General features: G+C 44.3%; 1 protein-coding gene across 1 annotated transcript in view; it reads left to right on the top strand.

The window, feature by feature from the left end:
- The window catches only part of ENTREP2 (endosomal transmembrane epsin interactor 2), a 241,233-nt gene that overhangs the window by 114,278 nt on the left and 102,511 nt on the right, over positions 1-24,444 (top strand). Inside the window, exon 2 of the mRNA XM_061394637.1 lies at positions 5,731-5,787. Within this exon, the coding sequence (XP_061250621.1) occupies positions 5,731-5,787 (57 nt within the window). The remainder of the gene's footprint in view (positions 1-5,730; positions 5,788-24,444) is intronic.

The following is a 24,444-nucleotide window of genomic DNA, read 5'->3' as shown; positions in this document are numbered from 1 at the left end:
CAGGGGGCAACTTTGTCATCAGCTGACAGCTTTGCTTCTTTGGTGGCTCACTGGTAAAGAACCCGACTGCCAGTGCAGGGTGTGTAAGAGACACAGGTTCTATCCCTGGGTCAGGATCCCTCTGGAGGTGGAAATGGCAACCAGTCCAGTATTCTTGCCTGGAGAATCCCATGGACAGAGGAGCCTGGCGGGCTATAGTCTATGGGATCACAAAGAGTCACACACAACTTAGCAACTGAGCACCCATGCTTGGGCAGCTCAGAATACTATCTGTACCCTTATTGCAGCAACAGGTCTTTCTCCAGACATGTGAATGATGGCTTTTTAGTGGTAAATCTGTATCACTTGTAGCTGTTGGGCTGCCAGCTAAATGTTTTGTGAAATAGTTTAATTGGCTCTCAGGTCTGCATTCTGGAAGGACTTGCTTCACTACCTGAAATGTTGCATTACCATTTGCCTCTGAACCCTATTGGAAGATCTGGGGGAAGTTCCTGATTTTAGGCAGCAAAGGAACTTTTTAGTCTTCCAGACAAGATATAAAGGCTTCATTTATTCCCGGCTTCGTGTCCCGGGGCAGCACCAGTCAAACGGGAGGACTTCTACTCTGAAGATGCCTCTCCTTTTCATGGTCTCATCTCCCTCCTCATTACTCTCAACAGCAAAAAGTTCTTTCTAATTTTATCTCTCGCCTCTCTTATGCTGGGTGAGGAAGTGGAGAAGAGAGCCAGTTGGCGTCCGTCCTCACAGCACCTCGCAGGTGCTGGGAGAGTTAACCCTTCTCTCTGAGCAGCTTCATGCCTCTCCTAGTCTCCTCGGCTTTGCTTTCACAGCTACTCAATTGTCTGTTCCTCTTCTCTGACCCTCTTCAGTGTTGTAAACTGCAGACTGCTAATAAGAATCCTGGCAATTTAAATGAGACAGGGGTTACAGAAGGTGTGGTGGTTTCAGGCCAGCTAGATGCAGGATCTTGCTCCTCACAGGAGTGGGACGAAGTAAACCTGCAAAACTACCGAGATGGCAGAGCACCATCCTGCCTGTTATGGGACTAAGCAAACAGTAGTTCAGGCTAAGACCAGCAGAGATATGGTTCCCTCCCCCCTCCCCCCATCCCCTCCCCCGTTGCCATGGGGACGGGAACAGGCATTCTCAGGGAGGGGGAGGCCTAGCATCTGCTCTTGAAAAGTCTCCTCCCCACTCCAATGTCCCCCCGCCCTTGTTAGAGCTGGTGCCGGTGTTTCTGTATCAGAGAGCAGAGACATCTGCTCCTCCTGGGAGCAGACACAGAAGGAGAGGGGATGTTTAGGGAAAAAAAACAGCATCCTACCCTGGATGTGTTTGTTGTTGTTGTTGTTCAGTCGCTCAGTCCTGTCTCACTTTTGCAACTCCATGGACTGCAGCACGCCAGGCTTCGCTGTTCTTCACCATCTCCCAGAGTTTGCTAAAACTCGTCTTCATTGGATGTGTTAGTGTATTAGTAAGCTCATACTGGAGTAACAAAATATAGAAATAATGCCATTTGCAGCAATATGGATTGACCTGGAAATTGTCATACTAAGTGAAGTAAGTCAAAGATAAATGTCATGATCTCACATATATGTAGAATTAAAAAATAATGCAAATTAACTTATTTACACAACAGAAACACACCTACAGTTAGCAAAACCAAACTTTTTGTTACCAAAGAGGAAAAGTCAGGGGGAGGGTGTTGCTGGAGGGATAAATTAGGAGTTTGGGATTAATATGCATACACTACTGTATATAAAATAGGTAATCAACAAGGACCTACTGGTAAAACACAGGAAACTCTACTCAATATTCTGTAATAATCTATATAGGAAAAATTTCAGAAAAAGAATGGATATTTGTGTGTGCGTGTGTTAGTCACTCAGTTGTGTCTGAGTCTTTGCAACCCCATGGACTGTAGCTCACCAGGTTCCTCTGTCCTTGGGATTCTCCAGGCAAAAATACTGGAGTGGGTTGCCTTTCTCTTCTCTAGGGGATCTCCCTGACCCAGGGATTGAACCCGCATCTTTTACATCTGCCTGTATTGGCAGGCAGGTTCTTTACTCTCTGAGCCACTACGGAACCCCAGATATGTGTATATGTATAATTAAATCACTTTGTTGTATACCTGAAACTAACATAATATTGTAAATCAACTATGTTTCATTGTTTTAGTCACTTCAGTTGTGTCCGACTCTTTGTGACCCCAGTGACTGTATCCCACCAGGCTCCTCAGTCCATGGGATTTCCCAGGCAATAATACTGTTGTGGATTGCCATTTCCTTCTCCAAAATCAGCTATGCCCCAACATAAAACAAAAATTAAATAAAAAATATCATAGACTGGGTCAACTAAACAGAAGTGTATTTTCCTGTAGTTCTGGAGTTGGAAAGTCAGTGATCAAGATACTGCTGTGGGCAGGTTCTGTGGAGGGCAGGCCCTCTTCCTGGCTTGTAGACAGTTCACTTCTCTGTGCCTCATGTGGCCTTTCCACAGTATGTACATGTGGAGAGAGATCCTTTCCTTCTCTTCCTATAATCCTGCTGTGCCATCATGAGGCCCCAGTCTAACCCTGATCACCTCCTGAAGGTCCTACCTCCAGGTACCAGCACCTTGTGGGTTAGGACTTGACAGTACGGGTTTGGGGAGACACAGACAATCAGTCAATAACAATTCATTTTCTTCTGCACAGCAAATTACCACAAACTTCACAACTTAACATGACACCCATTTATCATCTCACAGATCTCTAGGGTCAGGAATCTGGACATGGCTTAGCAGGATCACCTGGCCAGGGTCCCACAAGGCTGCAGTCAGGGTGTTACCAGGGCAACATTATGTCAGGATGCAATCCCTGGGGAGGGTCAGGGGATAGCACACCTTACTTACACTCAAGGGGACGGCATTACACAAAGTCAGCATCCGCCTGCCTCACTGCGTGTGGTGGTTTTATTCTTTGCCTTTGTATAGGGGCTTGGATCCATTCCTAATTATAGTTATTAATGACATTCAGAAATGTAAATTATACTCAGTAAGCCAAATTGTCCATGTTTGCTGGAAGTAAAATTATTTGAGTATATTTTTGAGAATGATAACTTCACTACGGGGAATTCTGGTGGTCCAGTGTCTAAGACTCAGTGCTTCAGATGCAGGGGACCCAAGTTTGATTCCTGATTAGGAAACTAGACCCCTCATGCCACAGCTAAGAGTTCGCATATTGCAACAAAGACCCCCTTTGCTGCAGCCATGACCTGGCACAGCCCAAAAAATGAATAAGTGACTTCATGATGAAGATAGGAAAAGCTGAGAATTTTTTACTGTGGCCTAAGATAAGTGCTATTAATTTCCTTTGTGTTTAGAAACCCTTGCTCTTTGGAAGGTGGTAACATCCTTGTTTTAAGTGGGCTGGTCACTGTAGAGATTTGATAGTTTTGGCAGCTTCACCTTAGAAGATGAGGGAGTTCTGTATTCACATATCAGAGAGGTCTTGAGAGGTCTTGGGTGGTTGGAGAGTTCAGTGGGGCCCCTAGGTTCACTTGAATTCCTGGGCCCTTCCTGGGTGAAGAGGTATTGGGCTGTGTCTCAGAGGATGGGTGAGATTTTGTCTATTAGAATGGGAAGAAGGCAGAGCTTAAGTGGACATCTTCTGGGAGATGGCTGGAGAACATTCAGCCTCCCTACAGGCTCAGTCTGGGCACAGCCAGTATCGTCATGAAGGGCAAACAGAGGGCACTCTGGAGGTCCCATCCTGGGGGGAATGGTGGGGTCAGAGCCGGGCCCCCAGAGCTTGGCTGTCGTCAGAGGGAAGAGAAAGGGGTGGGGCTGAGGCAGGGGGCCAGCGACAGGAGGGGAGTGCTGAGTGTGGAGGGGAGATAGCCCATAGGGGTTCCCTTTGAGAAATGCTGTGACTTTGGTGCCCACAATGGCCAGGACAGGAGTGGAGAGTCCCTCTGGGCAGTGATTGTGGGGAATCAGGACCGGACTATGTGGGATTATCAGGTCCAGCCAGGAAGGTGACGTGCACCTGGTGGAGACATCCAGCAAGACTCCAGTGAGTGGGGGGCAGAGGTAGGTAAGTGGCGGAGTGCCCCCATCCAGGTAGGTGAATCCTGAGGGGCAGCGCAGGCAGAGGGGAGAGGTGTTGAGAGGAAGAGCAGACCCAGCCTCAGAATAGCGGGTCCTAAACACACCATGGCTCAGATGAGGATGGCGGGGTTGGCAGAAATGTGGACCCTCCAGAAAAAGGTTGGAGGTGGAGACGAGAGGTCAGGGTCTGTGCTCTTGGGCACAGAGTGACAGTAAGTCTCAGCAGCATGTCCTTAGGAGGAATGCCAGCTTACCATCGGAACATGACCTGGGGGAGTCGTGTGTCCATGGAGGAAGGACGCATTGGGCACCAGAGCAGGTTCTGAGAGGTGGAATGTGGGATGAGAAGGGAAGTGAGCGGCTTCAGAGGTGCGTGGAGAGGCGTGATGGAAACCTGCCTTGGGAGAGCCTAGGAGACAGCAGCCAGCAGTTCTGTGATGGAGGGGGATGGGCTGGGGCATCATGGAGTGAGGAAGTTCAGAGGTGGGAACACGGCTGTCGGTAATGTTTGCAGCATCGGCTGTATGTGGAAGCGGTGTGTGCACTGCAGAGAGGAGGCAGATATGACAGGCTTGGGAGCAGCACACGCTGAAGCTCTTTAGTTCATCTTTATCTGTGTGTGGTTAAGGTTTAATGTTTTTCATGTGAGACCACTGGTCTGGGTGTTGCTGGACGTCTGAGACCAGTGTGGCTCTCGGTGGATAGCTGGAGGCTACTGGACGTGAGACTTGGTTCTGCTCTGTGCCGAGGTCCCAGGGGTGAACTGGGCTCTGTTAACAATGGGACCTTGTGGGTCCATTCAGTTGCGTGTTCTCCTCCGAGCCTGGGGCTCAGTCCTTTTGGAATTCTAGGGGGCAAGTGCAGCCTGGCCGCTCCAGCCTGGCCCAGGCCCTCCATGGAAAGTCAAGGAGCGACGGCCCATCTCTCCCATTTGGTGACCCCCCTGAAGGCAGATTGCAGTGGGTGAGGAGCAGCTGTGTCTCCGTGATCTGGTGGCCTTTCCTGGACATAAGGAGACTGGGAATGTGGACAGCAGGAAGCGTGGGTCTAATGGGGGCCTGGGGCGGCAGCCCAGGAGAAAGATGGGCCAGGAGCCGAGGATGGTTCTCCTGAAGGCAGCAGACATAGGGGAGCCTGGGTGGATGGGGTGCTGCGGGGGATGTGCTGGGGGGACATGCTTGGTGGGTCTGGGGGCCAGAGAACGGGCGGGGCCAGGAGCAGGCAGCTCAGAGCCAGGGTGAGAAGTGTGGGAGTCTCCTTGGTGGGTGGGAGTGAAGAGGAGGCCCCTGCAGGGGCAGGGGCCCAGGTGAGGGAGGGCAGAGGGGGCCTGTGGGTTTGCATGCAGGTGGCAGGTGACCAGAGAGTGGGGACATCACCACCGTCCCCAAAGCAGTGTGTCCGGTGCTCTGTGTGATGCTGAATCAAACGGCACGTGTCTCTCAGGACTTGGGGAGAAGGCTGGGGAGGCTCGATCAGAAAGCCTGTCTGCTCTCGACGTCCCTGTGAGCCAGTCACCTCAAGCCCTGAGCGGTGGCCTCAGGCGTGACTGTAGGAGGGACGAACCCTCCACCATGACCACTCTGCTCGTGCTGTGCTCCAGATAAGTCCTGGCAGCTCCTCACGGCCTGCTCTCTCTTCCAGGTGCTGCTGTCAGGCCTCATCGGTGTCGTCTCCTGGAAGCGGCCCCTGTCCCTTGTGGTAAGTGGCACCTTGTCTCGTGTGGCCCTGGAGCCATGAGTGCTTTTAAGGCATTGGCCTCCCGCCAGCCGGTCTCCCGCCTCTGCAGGTCCTCACTCATGTCCGTGTGGTCGTGCCCTCTTGGAGGACATGTCACCAACACGGGCATTTTAAAGAGTGTGGACACAGGTGTTGTCTGTAAACAGGTAAACATGCTCACACACATGGGTGTGATCACATGGCCAGGTGTAGCTCATCCGAGTTCCAGAAATGTTACCTTTCTGCATGTCTTGGTGATTGTGAAACTCTGCATGGTGATCATATTTATTTGCATAGGTGTTTCTTTGAAAGAAAGAAGGAAGAAAGAGGTGCCCCTGGAGCCCTGTCTCAAGGGGGCTGGGGCCTTGTGCTGGGGAGGGGGCGTGCTACACCAGAGGTGGGACAAGGATGATGGTTTTTCCCTCTGAAAAGTACCCAGAGCCAATTTGTGTCTATTGATCTGTGTGTGTGTGTGCTTCTCGTCGTGTGCATTAATGTATTTATATGTCCACATCAGGACTAAGCAAAGAGGTTTTCCGGCTTTTGATGGATCATGAAAAAGACGGCCTCCTCTTTTGTAGTAATCAATTATTTAAAATCTCTTCTTTAAGTGATTAGACTTGGAGATAATGACATGTACTAAATATTAATGGAAATAGGAAAAAAGCCCACAAATCTTGTCTTTGTAAACACCTCCTCCTCCGTGAGAGGAACCATTAATCACATCCTGAAAAGGCATTGGGAGGGAGGGGTGCTTTCCTTCTGGGGACCTCCTCTCCTACAGAATACCGAGAAATTTTCTTTAAATTTTTATTTTGACATTTTCAGATATGTGTACCCCAGTCCATCTCAACAGCATCAACAATGACGGGTCCTGTTTTATCCAGGCCTGTTGCCGGATTATTTTCAAATCAGTCTCAGCTTGTATATCAAGATGCTAATGCTTTTGTGCAAAGGGAGGTGGCGGCAGACACTGGGTCAGGGGGCCGTGCTGTGGGTCCCCTTCAGGGACACAGGGACAGCCTACCCAGCCCTTCTGACCAGTCCCCACTGTATGAACAGAGCAAACCCTCCGCCTGGCCTCTGAACAGAGGAAAGGTGACCTCCTTCAGGTGGGCATGGGGGATGGGAGGAAGGCCCATCCCACCCCATCACCACCCTCATGCCCGCCCCAGCCCAGCCTGGAGACAGAGCTTCTCACAGGACTGGGCATCTCACCGTGAAGGATGCATGTGCTGGGGGCTCCTGAGTGGTCAGGACTCTGTGTGCAGATGGCTGGGGTATGACCTGGGGGCAGGTCAGTAGCAATAGGGTGGGTCTGGGGGCCTCATACCAGGAGGGCAGCCCTAGTGGGAGCAGCCACAGCTGAACCTTCCAGATGCTGGCTCCACAGCCTTGTGAGTCTAGCTGCTCTCCAGGTAGCTGAGGAGGAAGGAAGACGCCCCTAGTTTGACTGCTTCACCAACTCAAGGATGTAAGGGATTGGATTAGGGTGGTACCAACTGCTGTCACAGACCCCAGACTTTCAGTGTCTTAATGCCATGCACATCTGCCTCCTGCTCCTGTCCAGAAGGGCCTCCCAAGCAGCAGGTTGTTCCTCCCACACAGTGATTCAGAGATCCCACTTGCTTCTGCCAGGGGTCCTACACTCTCCAGACCTATGGAGTCCCCTGCATTTCAGTGAAGGGGAGAGGATTGCGGAGAACCATGTGCTTCTTGACTTCCTTAGCCTAAAAGGGACACTCATACTTGCATGGCACACCATGGGGGTGTGGCGGGGGAGGGGAGGCTTGTCACAGAGCCCAGGGGACATCTGGCTGGGGAGGAAGCTGGAAAAGATGGTCCCTCCCTGGACAGGTCCCTCCCAGAGGCACCTGCGTCATGGAGGGAGGGCAGAGTCTTGATGGAGAGCGTACTGTCTCTGCTATAAGAACACTCGTCTATCTGTTGACCAGGGCAATGAAATCTCTTGATTTATTAGCAAAAAAACTCACTCTCTGAACCATGAGCATTGACGTGATCTTAGCCCTCCTCCCTGCCCAGCCTCACCTGGACCCTCTGGGCTTCCTATGTGTTGTTGGCCCCTAACTGACACTTCCTCCCAGACCCCTCTGGCCTCTGCCCGGCCACTCACTAGGGCTCACTTATTGCTGCCCCCTGGAAGCCCTCCGTCCCCCCAGGATGTGGGGGTTCCCCTCCTCCAAGCATCTGAATCAAAGCCCCGCATTGTGCTCCACGACATGTAGGGCCCATCCTTAAAATACAGTTAACAGGGACCACATACCAGACATTGCCTACGTGCTAAGCCCTGCATGGGAGGGATACCCGAGCCTGTCCACACAGTGTCCCTGTGAGTACAATACACTGTTTTTATCCCCATCTTCCAGAAAAAAAAGGAAGACTTAGAAAGGTAAGTGCCTTGCCTAGAGTCTCAGCTCAAAAATCCTGAAGTCTTGATTTAAATGATTCATTTTTTTAAGATTTATTTTTATCAAGGTGACATTGGTTTATAGCATCATATGTTTCATGTGAACTTTATATTTGTACTTCCATGTACATTGCAGTGTGCCAGTCACCAACAGCCTAGTTTCCATCCATCACCACAAAGGTAATAATCTGCTTACCCTTCTTCTGCCCTCCAGCCAGCCCCTGGAGTAACTGATGTGCTGCGGAGGGTAGGGGGCTTCTATTGGGGAAAAGGCTGGGCGGGGGCAGCAGGCTGGCTGATGGGGTGGGAAGGAATCCACCCTTCCCAGCTGGTGCCTGTTATGCAGGGAGAGGAAGATGTTGTGACTTTCTGCCATTGCATCTTCTGGGAGCCTTTTCCAAATGCTGAAGCCTCACAGGCACTTCACCAGTTGTGTGTGTGTGTGTGTTCACATGGTTTTTTTCCACATTCGTTTTTTTCAATGTGATGAGTGTCTCCTATGATTGAGATAATTGTCTTCCTTACATCAAACCATAAAAGGTTTCTCATTGTGCTAGATGCCAATTACGATTCAGATTATATAGCTCTGATTAGCTCATTTTTTCAGAGATTCAGTGATATGTCTTGTGATTGCTTATATTATTAATACTGGAAACAGTTTCATACATAATCACAAGAATTATAGGAGCCCCCCCCTCCCACCCCCATCCACTGTCCTTCTTTACATGGTTTCAATTACCCATCCTCAATTGCAGTCAAAGATATTAGATTCCAGAAGGAAACAATTCAGAAGTTTCCAATTTCAAGCTGTTCTGACTATGGTGATGAAATCCCGAGCCTTGTCCTTGGGATGTGAATCTTCCGTTTGTCCAGCCAATCTCGCCTGTCCATCGCTCTGCAGCTGTCTGGGTTATCATATGGACTGTCATAGTATGTGTTCCAGTGACCCTGGAACAGTGACCATTTTACTTAATGATGGTCCCAAAGCTCAAGAATAGTGATGCCAACAATTGGATACTCCAGAGAGAAACCATAAATTGCTTCTTTTAAGTGAAAAGGTAAAAGTGCTAGACTTCTTAAGGAAAGAAAAAGCGTCTGCCAAATTTGCCAAGATCCACAGTAAGAACAGATCATATTCTATCTGTGAAATTGTGAAGAAGGAAAGAGAAATTCATGCTACTTTTGCTATCACACCTCAAACTGCAGAAGTTATGGCCACAGTGCATGATGAGTGCTTAGTTAAGAAGGAAAAGGCATTAAATTTGTACAGTAAGACATTCAAGAGAGACCACATTCACATAAATTTTATTATAGTACATTAATATAATTATTCCATTTTATTATTAGTTATTACTGTTAACCTCTTACCATGCTTGACTTTTAAAGTAAGCTTTATTACAAGTGTATAGTGATATATGGGCTTCCCTGGTGGCTCAGTGGTAAAGAATCCGCCTGCAGTGCAGGCAGATTCGATCCCTAGACCAGGAAGATCCCCTGGAGGAGGGCATGACAACCCACTCCAGTAGTCTTGCCTGGAGAATCCCATGGACAGAGGAGCCTGGAGGGCTATAGTCCATGGGGTCGCAAAGAGTCAGACACAACTGAAGTGAATTAGCACACATGCAGGCATAGTGTTATATATAGGATTTGGTACTGTCTGCCATATCAGGTGTCTACCTGAGGTCTTGAGATGTATTTATTTCAGATAAAAGGGGAATGCTATATACTTAATAAAAAAGAGCTTGAGTGGGTAGTATTGACCTGACCACTAGTTTGCTTGTAATAACTAATACTATTGAGAAGCTAATAACCATGGGTTAAAAACATTTTTAGAATTTGTTTTTATAATTAACAAATTGCACTTCAGTACAGTTCTTAAAGTAAATTAGACATATTTTGAAAACTAATAATCTGTAGGAATATGTGTTTAGTACTGTTTACATTTTATGTTACAGTGGTTGAGGAATCTAGCTTTTTAGTCTACTCTGATAATGATTTAGCTTTATTGCTAAATTGTTTCAGCCCCAGTAGGAATGTGTATTACTAGATTAGGGTTCAGTCCGAGAGGTAGAGCCTCCAGGAGCTCTGTGAGCCTGTCTGCTCGGACACTGCTCTGGCCCCACAGCTTGTCTCGAAACATGCAAATACCAAGGAATTGGAAGTGGGTGATGAATGAGCTTCAGCCGGCATGAGGGTTTCTCTCTCTCTCTTCATTGCTATGGTGATCATTTCCAGTGAAGGAAAGCTTAAAATATGTTAACTTCTTTTTTAAAGCATCTTTCAATTTTTATACTAGGAACAGTATTTCCTGCTGTGCCCATCAGAAATTCAGTCCTGGGCTCACTGCAGATTTGTATGTTTGGTCATATTTTGTGGGGGAAAAAAAATGTATGAATCACTTTAACCTTTAATATGAATTTATAGGAAGCCTGTAGGGCTTTCTTTCAAGCCCATTGAATTGAGCACAAATATAACTTTAATATGCTATTTAAAAATGTAGATGAGTTAAAGGTTAACGTGTTTAATATAAATGTGTTTAGAGTCATCATTTATTCAGAAAATTCGCTATAAATCCACTTTGGGGCTTTCTCACAGTCAAGATCATGGCCTTTTGAATACAGTCCGGAGAATGTATTTTGCTCAATCACATTAAAGATGAAGGCTTCATTCGTTGGTGCTGAGGACAAGAGGAAGTAGGGTATACCCATATTTATGAGGCAGTATCTTACTCTGCTAATAAAGCAGCTGAAGAATCTAAAGCCCCCATCTTGTTTATGAAAATAGACTAGCACACTTGTCTTTAAATTTATTGATGGTATTAAATTTAATCAGGGGAAGATAAGTCTAACCAGAAAGCTGAGACTGAAATGAACTAATTAAATTATAACATAATGAAACCACTCAAGGCCAAGTGAAATTAGAAATGGTCATTGCAAAAAATCATTTTTATTAAAACATGACATTTGTTTAAATCACTTCTTAAGTTCAGTTCAGTCACTCAGTTGTGTCCAACTTTTTGCGACCCCATGGACTACAGCACACCAGGCTTCCCTGTCCATCAGCAACTCCCAGAGCTTGCTCAAACTCATGTCCATCAAGTCAGTGAGGCCATCCAACCATCTCACCCACTTCTCCTCCTGCCTTCATTCTTTCCCAGAATCAGGGTCTTTTCCAATGAGTCAGTTCTTTGCATCAGGTGGCCAAAGTATTGGAGCTTCAGCTTTACAATCAGTTCTTCCAGTGAATATTCAGGACTGATTTCCTTTAGGATGACTGGTTTGATTTCCTTGCAGTCCAAGGAACTCTCAAGTTGAGATCATGAGACCAAGAGTCTTCTCCAACACCACAGTTCAAAAGCATTAATTCTTCAGTGGTCAGCTTTCTTATGGTCCAACTCTCACATCCATACATGACTACTGGAATAACCATAGCTTTGACTAGATGGACCTTTGTCGGCAAAGTAGTGTCTCTGCTTTTTAATATTCCAAGCCCAAGAAAGTAAAGTCTCTCACTGTTTTCATGGTTTCCCCATTTATTTGCCATAAAGTGATGGGACTGTCGTGTTGGAGAAGACTCTTGAGAGTCCCTTGGATTGCAAGGAGGTCCAACCACTCAATCCTAAAGGAAATCAGTCCTGAATACTCAATACTTTGGCCCCCTGATGTGCAGAACTGATTCATTGGAAAAGATCCTGATGCTGGGAAAGATTGAAGCAGGAGGAGAAGGGCACGACAGAGGAGGAGATGGTTGGATTGCATCACCAACTCGATGGACCTGAGTTTGAGCAAGCTCCAGGAGTTGGTGATAGAAGGGAAGCCTGGTGTACTGCAGTCCACGGGGTCGCAAAGAGTCAGACACGACTGAGCGACTGAACTGAACTGAACAGATGGGACTGGATGCCATGATCTTCGTTTTTTGAATGTTGAGTTTTAAGCCAGCCTTTTCACTCTCTTCTTTCACTTTCATCACAAGGCTCTTTAGTTCCTCTTTGCTTTCTGCCATTAAGGGTGGTATCATCTGCATATCTGAGGTAATTGATATTTCTCCTGGCAATCTTGATTCCAGCTTGTGATTCATCCAGCCTGGCATTTTGCATGATGTACTCTGCAAATATAAGATAAGCAGGGTGACAATATACAGTCTTTTTTCTTTCTTTATCTTTCTTTTTTTCTCAATATACAGTCTTGACGTACTTTCCCAGTTTTGAACCAGTCCGTTGTTCCATGTCCGGTTCTAACTGTTGCTTCTTGGCCTGCATATAAATTTTTCAGGAGGCAGTGAAGGTGGTCTAGTATTCCCATCTCTTGAAGAATTTTCCACAGTTTGTTGTGATCCACACAGTCAAAGGCTTTAGCGTAGTCAATGAAGCAGAAGTAGATGTTTTCCTGGAATTTTCTTACTTTTTCTCTGATCCACTGGGTGTTGGCAATTTGATCTCTGGTTTCCTCTGCCTTTTCTAAATCCAGCTTGAACATCTGGAAGTTCTTGGTTCATGTACTGTTGAAGCCTGGCTTGGAGAATTTTGAGCATTACTTTGCTAGCATGTGAGATGAGTGCAATTGTGTGGTAGTTTGAGCCTTCTTTGGCATTGCCTTTCTTTGGGATTGGAATGGAAACTTACCTTTTCCAGTTCTGTGGCCACTTCTGAGTTTTCCAAATTTGCTGGCATATTGAGTGTAGCACTTAAACAGCATCATCTTCTAGGATTCTAAATAACTCAACTGGAATTCCATCACCTCCACTAGCTTTGTTTGTAGTGATGCTTCCTAAGTCCCACTTGACTTCACACTCCAGGATGTCTGGCTCTAGGTGAGTGATCATACCATCATGGTTATCTGGGTCATTAAGATCTTTTTTTGTATAGTTCTCATGTATTTTTGCCATCTCTTCTTAATATCTTCTGCTTCTGTTAGGTCCATACCATTTCTGTCCTTTATTGTGCCCATATTTGCCTGAAATCACTTTCTAGTGTAAATTATTTTGATCCATCAGACACGTTCTTTTTTTTTTTTCATTATGGTTTACCACAGGATATATTAATAGAATATAGTTCCCTGTACTATACAGTAGGACCTTGTTGTTATCCATTCTAGATATAATAGTTTGCATCTGCTAATCCCAAACTCCCAATCCTTCTCTCCCCTATGGTCCTCCCCCTTAGCAACCACAAGTCTGTTCTCTATGTCGGTGAGTCTCTTTTTATTTTGTAGGAAGTTTCATTTGTGTCCTATTTTAGATTCTACATATAGGTGATACCATGTGGTGATACCATCTTTCTCTGTCTGACTTACTTCATTTAGCATGATAATCTCTAGTTGTATCCATGTTGCTGCAAATGGCATTATTTCATTCTTTTAAATGGCCAAGTAATATTCCATTGTGTATATACCACATCTTCTTTATCAATTCATCTGTTAATGGGCACTTAGATTGCTTCTATGTGTTGACTATTGTAAATAGTGCTGCTATGAACATTAAGGCACATGTATTTTTCGAATTATAGTTTGTCTAGATATTTGCCCAGGAATGGGATTGCCCGATCATATGGTAGCTCTATTTTTAGCTTTTTAAAGAATCTCCATACTGTTCTCCATAGTGGCTGCAGCAATTTGCATTCCCACCAGCAGTGTAAGAAGGTTCCCTTTTCTCCACACCCTCTCCAGCGTTTGTTATTTGTAGACTTTTTAGTGACGACCATTCTGACTGATGTGCAGTGATACCTCATTGCAGTTTTGATTTGCATTTCTCTAATAGTTAGCAATGTTAACCATCTTTTTATGCACCTATTGGCCATCTGTACGTCTTCCTTGGAGAAATGCATCAGACACATTCTTTATTAAAAATGTAATAAAGCTTTGCCACCCCAATGCCAAAGAGTGCTCAAACTACTGCACAATTGCACTCATCTCACACGCTAGTAAAGTAATGCTCAAAATTCTCCAAGCCAGGCTTCAGCAATACATGAACCATGAACTTCCAGATGTTCAAGCTAGATTTAGAAAAGGCAGAGGAACCAGAGATCAAATTGCCAACATCCACTGGATCATCAAAAAAGCAGGAGAGTTCTAGAAAAACATCTATTTTTGCTTTATTGACTATGCCAAAGCCTTTGACTGTGTGGATCACAATCAACTGTGGAAAATTCTGAAAGAGATGGGAATACCAGACCACCTGACCTGCCTCCTGAGAAACCTGTATGCAGGTCAGGAAGCAACAGTTAGAACTGGACATGGAACAACAGACTGGTTCCAAGTAGGAACAGGAGTACGTCAAGGCTGTATATTGTCACCCTGCTTATTTAACTTCTATGCAGAGTACATCATGAGAAGTGCTGGGCTGGAAGAAGCACAAGCTGGAATCAAGATTGCCAGGAGAAGTATCAATAACCTCAGATATGCAGATGACACCACCCTTATGGCATAAAGTGGATAAGAACTAAAGAGCTTCTTGATGAAAGTGAAAGAAGAGAGTGAAAAAGTTGGCTTAAAGCTCAACATTCAGAAAACGAAGATCATGGCATCTGGTCCCATCATACTTCATGGGAAATAGATGGGGAAACAGTGGAAACAGTGTCAGACTTTATTTTGGGGGCTCCAAAATCACTGCAGATGGTGATTGCAGCCATGAAATTAAAAGACGCTTACTCCGTGGAAGGAAAGTTATGACCAACCTAGATAGCATATTAAAAAAGCAGAGACATTACTGTGCCAAGAAAGGTCCGTCTAGTCAAGGCTATGGTTTCTCCAGTGGTCATTTATGGATATGAGAGTTGGACTGTGAAGAAAGCTGAGCGCCAAAGAATTGATGCTTTTGAACTGTGGTGTTGGAGAAGACTCTTGAGAGTCCCTTGGACTGCAAGGAGATCCAACCAGTCCATCCTAAAGGAGATCAGTCCTGGGTGTTCATTGGAAGGACTGATGTTGAAGCTGAAATTCCAATACTTTGGCCACCTAATGCGAAGAGGTGACTCATTGGAAAAGACCCTGATGCTGGGAAAGATTGAGGGCAGGAGGAGAAGGGGATGACAGAGGATGAGATGGTTGGATGGCATCATCGACTTGATGGACATGGGTTTGGGTGGACTCCGGGAGTTGGTGATGGACAGGGAGGCCTGGCATGCTGCAGTTCATGGGGTCACGAAGAGTTGGACAGGAACGAGCGACTGAAGTGAAGTGAAGTGTAACCCACATCCAGTGGTTAATATCTCTTGAGGGGAGTTGTAGGTAGCTGGAGCCTCAGACCACGGTCAATGTCTTGATTATGGTAAGACACTTAGGAGGCCAGCTTTTGGACCAGCACAGTTTGAAGATATTTCCAGAAGAGTTTGTCCCACTGTGGAGGTTTGGTTATGTCTTTCATGGTGACCTTCAGGAGATGACCTCTCTATGTGTCACCTTGGGCTGATTCTGACTTGTAGCTGATTCCTTATCGTGTCTGTCTGGGACACATAAGAAATGCTGTCAGCACATAGGAGGTCACAGAACCATCCAGTGATGAGGCTCAGCGCCTGTGGTTGCAGTAAAATACCTTGTGCAAGCCATGGGGACTGTGCAAGGAGTCAGACACAAGCACAAAGTGATGGTCTTGCCTTCGAAGAGTTTAGATTCTAGGACCTTCCCTGGTGGTCTGTGAACGTGAAGGTGAACGTGAAGTCGCTCAGTCATGTCTGACTCTTTGCAACCCCATGGACTGTAGCCTACCAGGCTCCTCTGTCCATGGGATTTTCCAGGCAATAGTACTGGAGTGGATTGCCATTTCCTTCTCCAAGGGATCTTCCCAACCCAGGGATCGAACCCGGGTCTCCCTCATTGTAGACGGACAGTTTACCGTCTGAGCCACCAGCGAAGTCATTCCTGGTGGTCCAGTGGTTAAGAATCCTCCTTGTAGTACAGGGAACATGGGTTCGATCCCTGCTCTAGGAAGATCCCACATGCCACGGGGCAACTAAGCCCCACAACTGCTGAAGCCTGCTCACCTAGAGCCTGTACTCTGCAACAAGAGAAGCCCCCACAATGAGAAGCCCGTGGACCGCAACTAGAGAAAAGCCGTGCACAGCGGTGAAGACCCAGCACAGCCACAAACAACTAAATAAATAAATTTTAAAAATTATTTTTAAAAAAGTGTCTGTAGTTCACAGGAAATGGAAGGTATCCTGATCTTGACGAGATGTCTTCTTGACAAGAACTGTCTGATGTCCATGTTAGAAATTCCTGCTGCCTCTGAAGTGCCTCCTCGTTAATGGACTTACTCTGCCCTGGGGGTCTTCATGGTCTCCTAATAGAAAAAAGTCGTTAAGGGGGAAAGAAATCTAATATGCTGAGGTAGCTGTAATATAAGAAAAGTAATAAATGAAGTGTCACTACATTCAGACGCATATTCTTTCAGAAAGAAGGCAATTACTGTTATAAAGATACAGTGTTAGAAAAATTACGGCGGCTTAGAAGTATGTGGTGTGTCTGTCAGAGGCACAGTTAATTTTAAAAGTATTACCAAGCATACAAATCATAAGAAGAAAACGCTGAACCACATTAATTGAAAGTGAATTTAATATGCAATTCTGAGGAAGTATCTCCACTTACCCAGCTTTAAAAAATTGTTACGCATAGGCTATTAGTTATCAGATTTTCTTTCAAATGTCCAGTCTCTTTTAATGAGGAATATTACTCATGGACTTTATCTCTGATACCTGAATAATTTTATGTGGTTACAGTAAGTGATGGTAATATTAGAACACCTATATTTTACCCTGATTTTTACGTGTGTTGAATCAAATTGCTGTAGGTTTCAATTTGTAGTAAGACATAGAGATTCTGATTGGGAATGAGAAGAGTTAGAGGTTTCAAATTTAATTATTTTGTTCTTCACTTTATGTGGTTCAACAATTGGTAAGAAAAATGGATTGCTATTGATTTCAAATAGCACTGTATAGGCAGTATTATCTAATGACTAACAGAAGTTTTTAAAAATCAGTTGCATTGATTACTTGGAGATTGACTTTAGGAAGAAATTGTCTACCTGTCTTATATGTGTGGCATCATCACCAAACACAGGTCTCAGTGGTGCCTTTTGCCCCCCGCTGTGCCAAACTGAAAAATGCAGGGACACGACTGAAAAATACCCCGAGTTCTGCCTCTCCCGCCCCTCACCCAGCCACTGTCAGGCTCATCTCATCTTCATGTACAAACAGCCTTTCACTTCATGATCTACATAAATATCCTCCACTACAGCTCTGTCTCTGTCAGCTTCTTATTTCCATCACTTCTAACTCTATTTGGATTTTATACCCTTAAATGGACTAGTGTTCGTTATTTGTGGATCACAGCATCTGCTAATATAAACTGGTCTTGTCCCAATTTAATGTTTTATTTTCTTGAATTCTGCTTCATCTAAAATTGAAGCACCAAAGTTATTTTCCTTTTGATCAAATTTACCTGATATCTTTCCCTTCATTTTTACTTTAATTTCTCTGTGACGTTTTTTTTTAAGGCATGACTCATAAAATCAGTCTGCTTAAATGAGGGAAACTGTTTATTGTGAAATCTCTTATTTATTTGTGAATTATTTGTTATTCTTTTGATCTTTCTGTTTTTAAATGTTTGCTGGTACTCCTGATTTTTATGCTGTGTTTTTTCTAAAAATACTGCTTTCAGTGTGGTTTACTTTATGCAAATATTTAAAAGGTAGACAGCTATTTTTTTTTATTCTACTGGCAGTTGGATTTAAAATATTTTTCCATTTAGATGGTGAGATATTTATTAAATATTAACATTGATTTATTAATAAATAAAATGTATTAAATGTAATTAAACATGAATTTATGACACATGCAATAGAATGTGAGGGAAACTGTGAAACATAACTGTAGCGAACATCAAACACCTGGGTTGCCCGGGCTGGGGCCTCCCATATTTCATCTCCTGCTTCTCTTCAGAGTAAGGATTCCACATTCATCATTCTTTTGCCCTATATGTGCATGTTCCTAAATAGTATATCATTGCTATTTGGTTTTGAACTTTGCATGTGGGCTAAGTCACTTTCAGTTCAGTTCAGTTCAGTCGCTCAGTCGTGTCCAACTCTTTGCGACCCCATGAATCGCAGCACGCCAGGTCTCCCTGTCCATCACCAGTTCCTGGAGTTCACTCAAACTCATGTCCATCGAGTCGGTGATGCCATCCAGCCATCTCATCCTCTGTTGTCCCCTTCTCCTCCTGCCCCCAATCCCTCCCAGCATCAGAATCTTTTCCAATGAGTCAGCTCTTCCCATGAGGTGGCCAAAGTAAAGCAGTTTCAGCTTTAGCATCATTCCTTCCATTTAGTCATGTCCAACTCTGTGATGTTATGGACTGCAGCCTGCCAGGCAGGCTCCTCTGTCCATGGGATTCTCCAGGCAAAAATACTGGAATGGTTACTATTTCCTCCTCCTGGGGATCTTTCCGACCCAGGGATCAAATCCAAATCTCTTACGTCTAACCTGCATTGGCAGTCAGGTTCTTTACCGCTAGCACCACCTGGGAACTTTACATAGGTGGAATCACAATCTGTATTCATCTATGACTTGCTTTGTTTCAGTCATGCGGTTGTAAGGTCATCCCTGTTTGCATGTGCAGCTCTAGATGAATTATTTTGATAATTAATGGTACAGTATTCTATCATGTTAATATATAACATGTCACAGTGTATTTGCCTGTTCTCCTTTAGTGGGCAAGTGGGCATTGACGTAATTGTTTGCTATTATGAATGGAGCTGCTGTGAATGTTTTAACACCAATCTCCTAATATATATGGGCAACGGTTCTGCTGGTGTACGGGCCTGGACATGAAGGCACTGGTCAGGAGATGTATTTTCATTTTCATGGAATAACATCAAATGGTTTTACCAAAGTATTTGTGCTACTGTTGATGTCCAGTAGTATGGAGAAGGCAATGGCACCCCACTCCAGTACTCTTGCCTGAAAAATCCCATGGGTGCAGGAGCCTGGTAGACTGCAGTCCATGGGGTCGCTAAGAGTCAGACACGACTGAGCGACTTCACTTTCACTTTTCACTTTCATGCATTGGAGAAGGAAATGGCAACCCACTCCAGTGTTCTTGCCTGGAGAATCCCAGGGATGGGGGAGCCTGGTGGGCTGCCATCTATGGGGTCGCACAGAGTCGGACACGACTGAAGTGACTTAGCAGCAGCAGCAGTGTTTCCCATTTGTTCTAGAACTTCCTAGGCCTGATTTTCTAAACAATTTTGTTTGTTTATTCATTTTTGGCTGTACTGGGCCTATGTTGCTAGGCAGACTTTTTTCTAGTTACACAGAGCGGGGGTTACTCTCTAGTTGTGGTGTGCAGGCTTCTCATTGTATGGCTTCTCTTGTTTCAGAGCACAGTCTCTAGGGTGCACAGGTTTCAGTAGTTGTGGTTTCCAGACTCTGAGCACAGGCTCAGTAGTTGCTCTGTGCCATGTGGGATCTTCCCAGAGCAGGGATCGAACCCAAATCTCCTGCAGTGGCAGGCAGGTTCTTTACCACTGAGCCACCTGGGGAGCCTGTACTGAGTAAATGTCATCTTCATGCACATTCTGAGTCACTCTGTATGGGGCAAAACCTGCCTGGGTTTAGTCTCATAGAAACAAAAGATAGAATTCCAATGCTTATGTATTTTTAGTAATAAAATCCAAAAAGCTTCCAAATGACAAGGGCTGGATTGTATCGTGTGATAAGAAACAAATGAATAAAATGGTTGTCTCAGGGGAACAAGAAGAAAATCTCAGAAATAATCAAAGGCAAATTAATAAGGAAAAAAGAAGAAAATTATCTGACAAATGAGATCCTCGCAGCTCTTAGGAACAGTCCCGGTTTGGCTGGCAGACAGAGACAGGCGGCAGGGACATCAGGTTGAGTGGCAGCCGGGGTGTGGAGGAAGAGCGCCTGAGGACAGGCTCGTAAATGGTGAGATGATGGGTGAGTTAGTAAATCTGTCAGATGATGAATGAGCTGACAGTACACATCGGACGGATGACAGAGGACAGACCACAAGAAAAAGGCAGCCAGCAAAGACCACAAGGAAGGAGGAAGTCAGCATTCTGCAAGCCGGAAGACTTTAAAGTGTGATACCGTAAAGCAGGGAAAAAAGCTATGTAAGTAATCACAGTAGCTGATCTGCTTTGGCAACTGTTAGAAACACAACACGGCTCCTGTGAAAGATACTAGAACTCTCTACTTGATGTGCTCATAGCTGTTAATAAGTGTGTGCATTATACACCTGCCATGTGCTAGCTGTTACCATCTCCATTCACAGGGATTCCAGCTGTAAAATGGGGATTATGATAGTAATACCTCCCTTTCTTCCTTGTGGGACCATTTGAAGAATAAATTTCATCTGAAATACTTAGAATCTTTCCCAGCATCATAGTCTTTTCCAATGAGTCAACTCTTCGCATGAGGTGGCCAAAGTATTGGAGTTTCAGTTTCAGCATTAGTCCTTCCAATGAACACCCAGGACTGGTCTCCTGTAGGATGGACTGATTGGATCTCTTTGCAGTCCAAGGGACTCTCAAGAGTCTTCTCCAACACCACAGTTCAAAAGCATCAATTCTTCAGCGCTCAGCTTTCTTCACAGTCCAACTCTCACATCCATACGTGACCACTGGAAAAACCACAGACTGATGCTAAAGCTGAAACTCCAATACTTTGGCCACCCCATGCAAAGAGTTGACTCATTGGAAAGGACTCTGATGCTGGGAGGGACTAGGGGCAGGAGGAGAAGGGGACGACAGAGGATGAGATGGCTGGATGGCATCATTGACTCGATGGACATGAGTTTGGGTGAACTCTGGGAGTTGGTGATGGACAGGGAGACCTGGCATGCTGTAATTCATGGGGTCGCAAGGAGTCAGACACGACTGAGCGACTGAATTGACTAGACGGACCTTTGTTGGCAATGTAATATCTCTGCTTTTTAATATGCTATCTAAGTTGGTCATAACTTTCCTTCCAAGGAGGAAGCATCTTTTAATTTCATGGCTGCAATCACCATCTGCAGTGATTTTGGAGCCCCCAAAAATAGTCTGACACTGTTTCCCCGTCTATTTGCCATGAAGTGATGGGACCAGATGCCATGATCTTAGTTTTCTGAATGATGAGCTTTAAGCCAACTTTCTCACTCTCCTTTCACTTTCATCAAGAGGCTTTTTAATTTCTCTTCCCTTTCTACCATAGGGGTGGTGTCATCTGCATATCTGAGGTTATTGATATTTTCCCAGCAATCTTGATTCCAGTTTGTGCTTCTTTCAGCCCAGCGTTTCTCATGATGTACTCTGCATATAAGTTAAATAAGCAGGGTGACAATATACAGACTTGACGTACTCCTTTTCCTATTTGGAACCAGTCTGTTGTTCCATGTCCAGTTCTAAATGTTGCTTCTCAGATCTGTATAATTCCTTCCTTCTACTAAATTTGGTCTTTGTTTTAAATTTTCTGTTTGTATTTGTTCATTAACATATAATGCATAAGGTCACAAAAATAATGATTTAAGATTAAAAGTATTAATATTAAAATCCAAGAAATACTAGAGTTAGCTGAAAACCCAAAAAATTCTTTGAAAAAGGCTCTAAGTACACAAATCTATTTTATAGAAAGAGATAAAAGGAGAAGAAACATGAGCATCAAAGGGGAAAAAATGTAACAGTAACATAGAGTATCAGTAACATAGACATTATATGATTATTAGCAACCTTATGCCAATATATTTGAGAACTTAGATGAAATGGCTAATTTTCATAAAAGAGAGTCAAAAACAATGTAAATTGAAATAGAATAGAAATATAAAACCCAAATAAAATAATAGCCATTAAAGACTTGAATTGAAATTCACTACCTCCCTGTTCCCTCACAGATGCTAGGCTTAGATATAGGTGACTGTTGCTGCTGCCAAGTCGCTTCAGTCATGTCTGACTCTGTGCGACCCCATAGACGGCAGCCTGCCAGGCTCCCCCGTCCCTGGGATTCTCCAGGCAAGAACACTGGAGTGGGTTGCCATTTCCTTCTCCAATGCAGGAAAGTGAAAAGTGAAAGTGAAGTCGCTCAGTCGTGTCCGACTCTTAGCGACCCCATGGACTGCAGCCCACCAGGCTTCTCCATCCATGAGATTTTCCAGGCAAGAGTACTGGAGTGGGGTGCCATTGCCTTCTCTGACAGGTGACTGTTAGCAAACCTTTAAGAAACAGTAATAGAAGAAGAGGGGGAAACTAGTCAAGTGATTTTATTAATCTGGTTTAATGTAATAGCTAAACTAGACAAGGAATGTAGAGAAAAAGAAAATTATAAACCTGTTTCACTAATGAGCATAGATGGCAAAAAAAACCTATAGCAAATTGTAGGAATTTATGTTAAAATGCATCATAACTGAAGTATAGTTGGTTTTATACATAGAAAATCCTTGAAAACCTCCAGACTACTAGAACCAATAAGAAAATAAGATATCAAATTATAAAACAGGAAGCATTTAGGCATAATAGCATAAAGCAATTTGAAAACTGTAACTCAAAAATTTAATTAAAACTTATGAGTAAATTTAATAAAAGATACATAAGACCCTCATTAAGAAATATACAAATCTTAATAAAATGAAGAGAGTGTATTCTAGGCAGGGAAGTTTGGTGTCATAATGATGGAAGTCCTTCTAAACTGACCTGTAATTTAAATACAATTCCTATCAAAATCTGAGAGAGATTTGTGTGTGTGTGTGAAACTTAACTAGCTGCTCCCAAAGTTCAGGAGAATAAAAGATCCATGAATAGCCAAGCCATTTTCGAAGTAGATCTAGCAAGTAGGACTCACTGTACCAGATATTGATTATGAAGCCATTATTTACAAAACAGAAACAGACTCACATACGTAGAAAAGGAGCTTATGGTTTCAAAAGGGGAAAAGGGGAAGGGATAAATTAGGAGTTTGGAATTAACAGATACTACTACATGTAAAATAGATGAACAGCAAGGACCTACTGTATTCACAGGGAACTATATTCACTATCTTATAATAACCCATGATGGAAAAGAATCTAAAGAAGAGTGTGTGTGTGTGTGTATATATATATATATATATATATATATATATATATATATATATATAAAACTGAATATATGTGTATATATAGCCAATATATATGTGTGTGTGTGTATAGCTGAATCACTTTGCTGTACACCTTTGCTATATATTAGCACAGCATTGTAAATTAACTATCAGATCAGATCAGATCAGTCACTCAGTCGTGTCCGACTCTTTTCGAGGAGCCTGGTAGGCTACCGTCTGTGGGGTCGCAAAGAGTCGGGCACAACTGAGCATAAATTTTTGAGTTACAGTTTATTTACACCTTTGGTGTAGTAATCAAAACAGTATGGTGTTAGTATGAAAGTGAAAGTGAAGTTGCTCAGTTGTGCCCGACTCTTTGCAACCTCATGGACTGTAGCCTACCAGGCTCCTCAGTCCATGGGATTTTCCAGGCAAGAGTACTGGAGTGGGTTGCCATTTCCTTCTCCAGGGGATCTTCCCAACCCAGGGATTGAACCCGGGTCTCTTGAACTGCAGGCAGACGCTTTACCGTCTGAGGTGTTAGTATACACCATCCATCAAATGGATCAGTGGAACAGCATAATGAGTCCACATACACATCATGAATACTGGATCTGATTTATCTCAGAAATGATGCTATTTACATTGGCTGGACAAGAATGGACAGCTATTCAATAAAACCTATGTGTACTGCTGGACATTCCTGTGAAAAAAGATACAGAACAATGTGAGACTCTGCCTTGCACAAGATATGAAATTAAATTCCATGTGAATAAAAGACAAATTTACACAGTAAACCAAGATAAAAAGCATAAGAAAAAGATGCACCATGAAGGAAACTATTAAAGCCGAAAGAGTTCTGTGCTTCGGGAGAATACCATAAAGGTAGGAGATGAGTCACTAATGGGGTGAAGATGGATGTCAGGAAAAAGTGAGTGGGCAGAATTTTCCAGATAGGACAGGTTAATAGAGAAGAGGCAAATAATGCAGTAGGAAAAGTGAAAAAAGTGAAAGTGAAGTCGCTCAGTCGTGTCCAACTCTTTACGACCCCATGGACTGTAGCCCGCTAGGCTCCTCCAACCATGGGATTTTCCAGGCAAGAATACTGGAGTGGGTTGCCATTTCCTTCTCCAGGGGATCTTCCTGACCCAGG

This window comes from Bos javanicus, chromosome 21 (genome assembly GCF_032452875.1).
Source record: "Bos javanicus breed banteng chromosome 21, ARS-OSU_banteng_1.0, whole genome shotgun sequence".
Taxonomy (NCBI): domain Eukaryota; kingdom Metazoa; phylum Chordata; class Mammalia; order Artiodactyla; family Bovidae; genus Bos; species Bos javanicus.
Note: the sequence above shows the minus strand (reverse complement) of the source record. Positions and strands in the feature narration are given on the sequence as shown.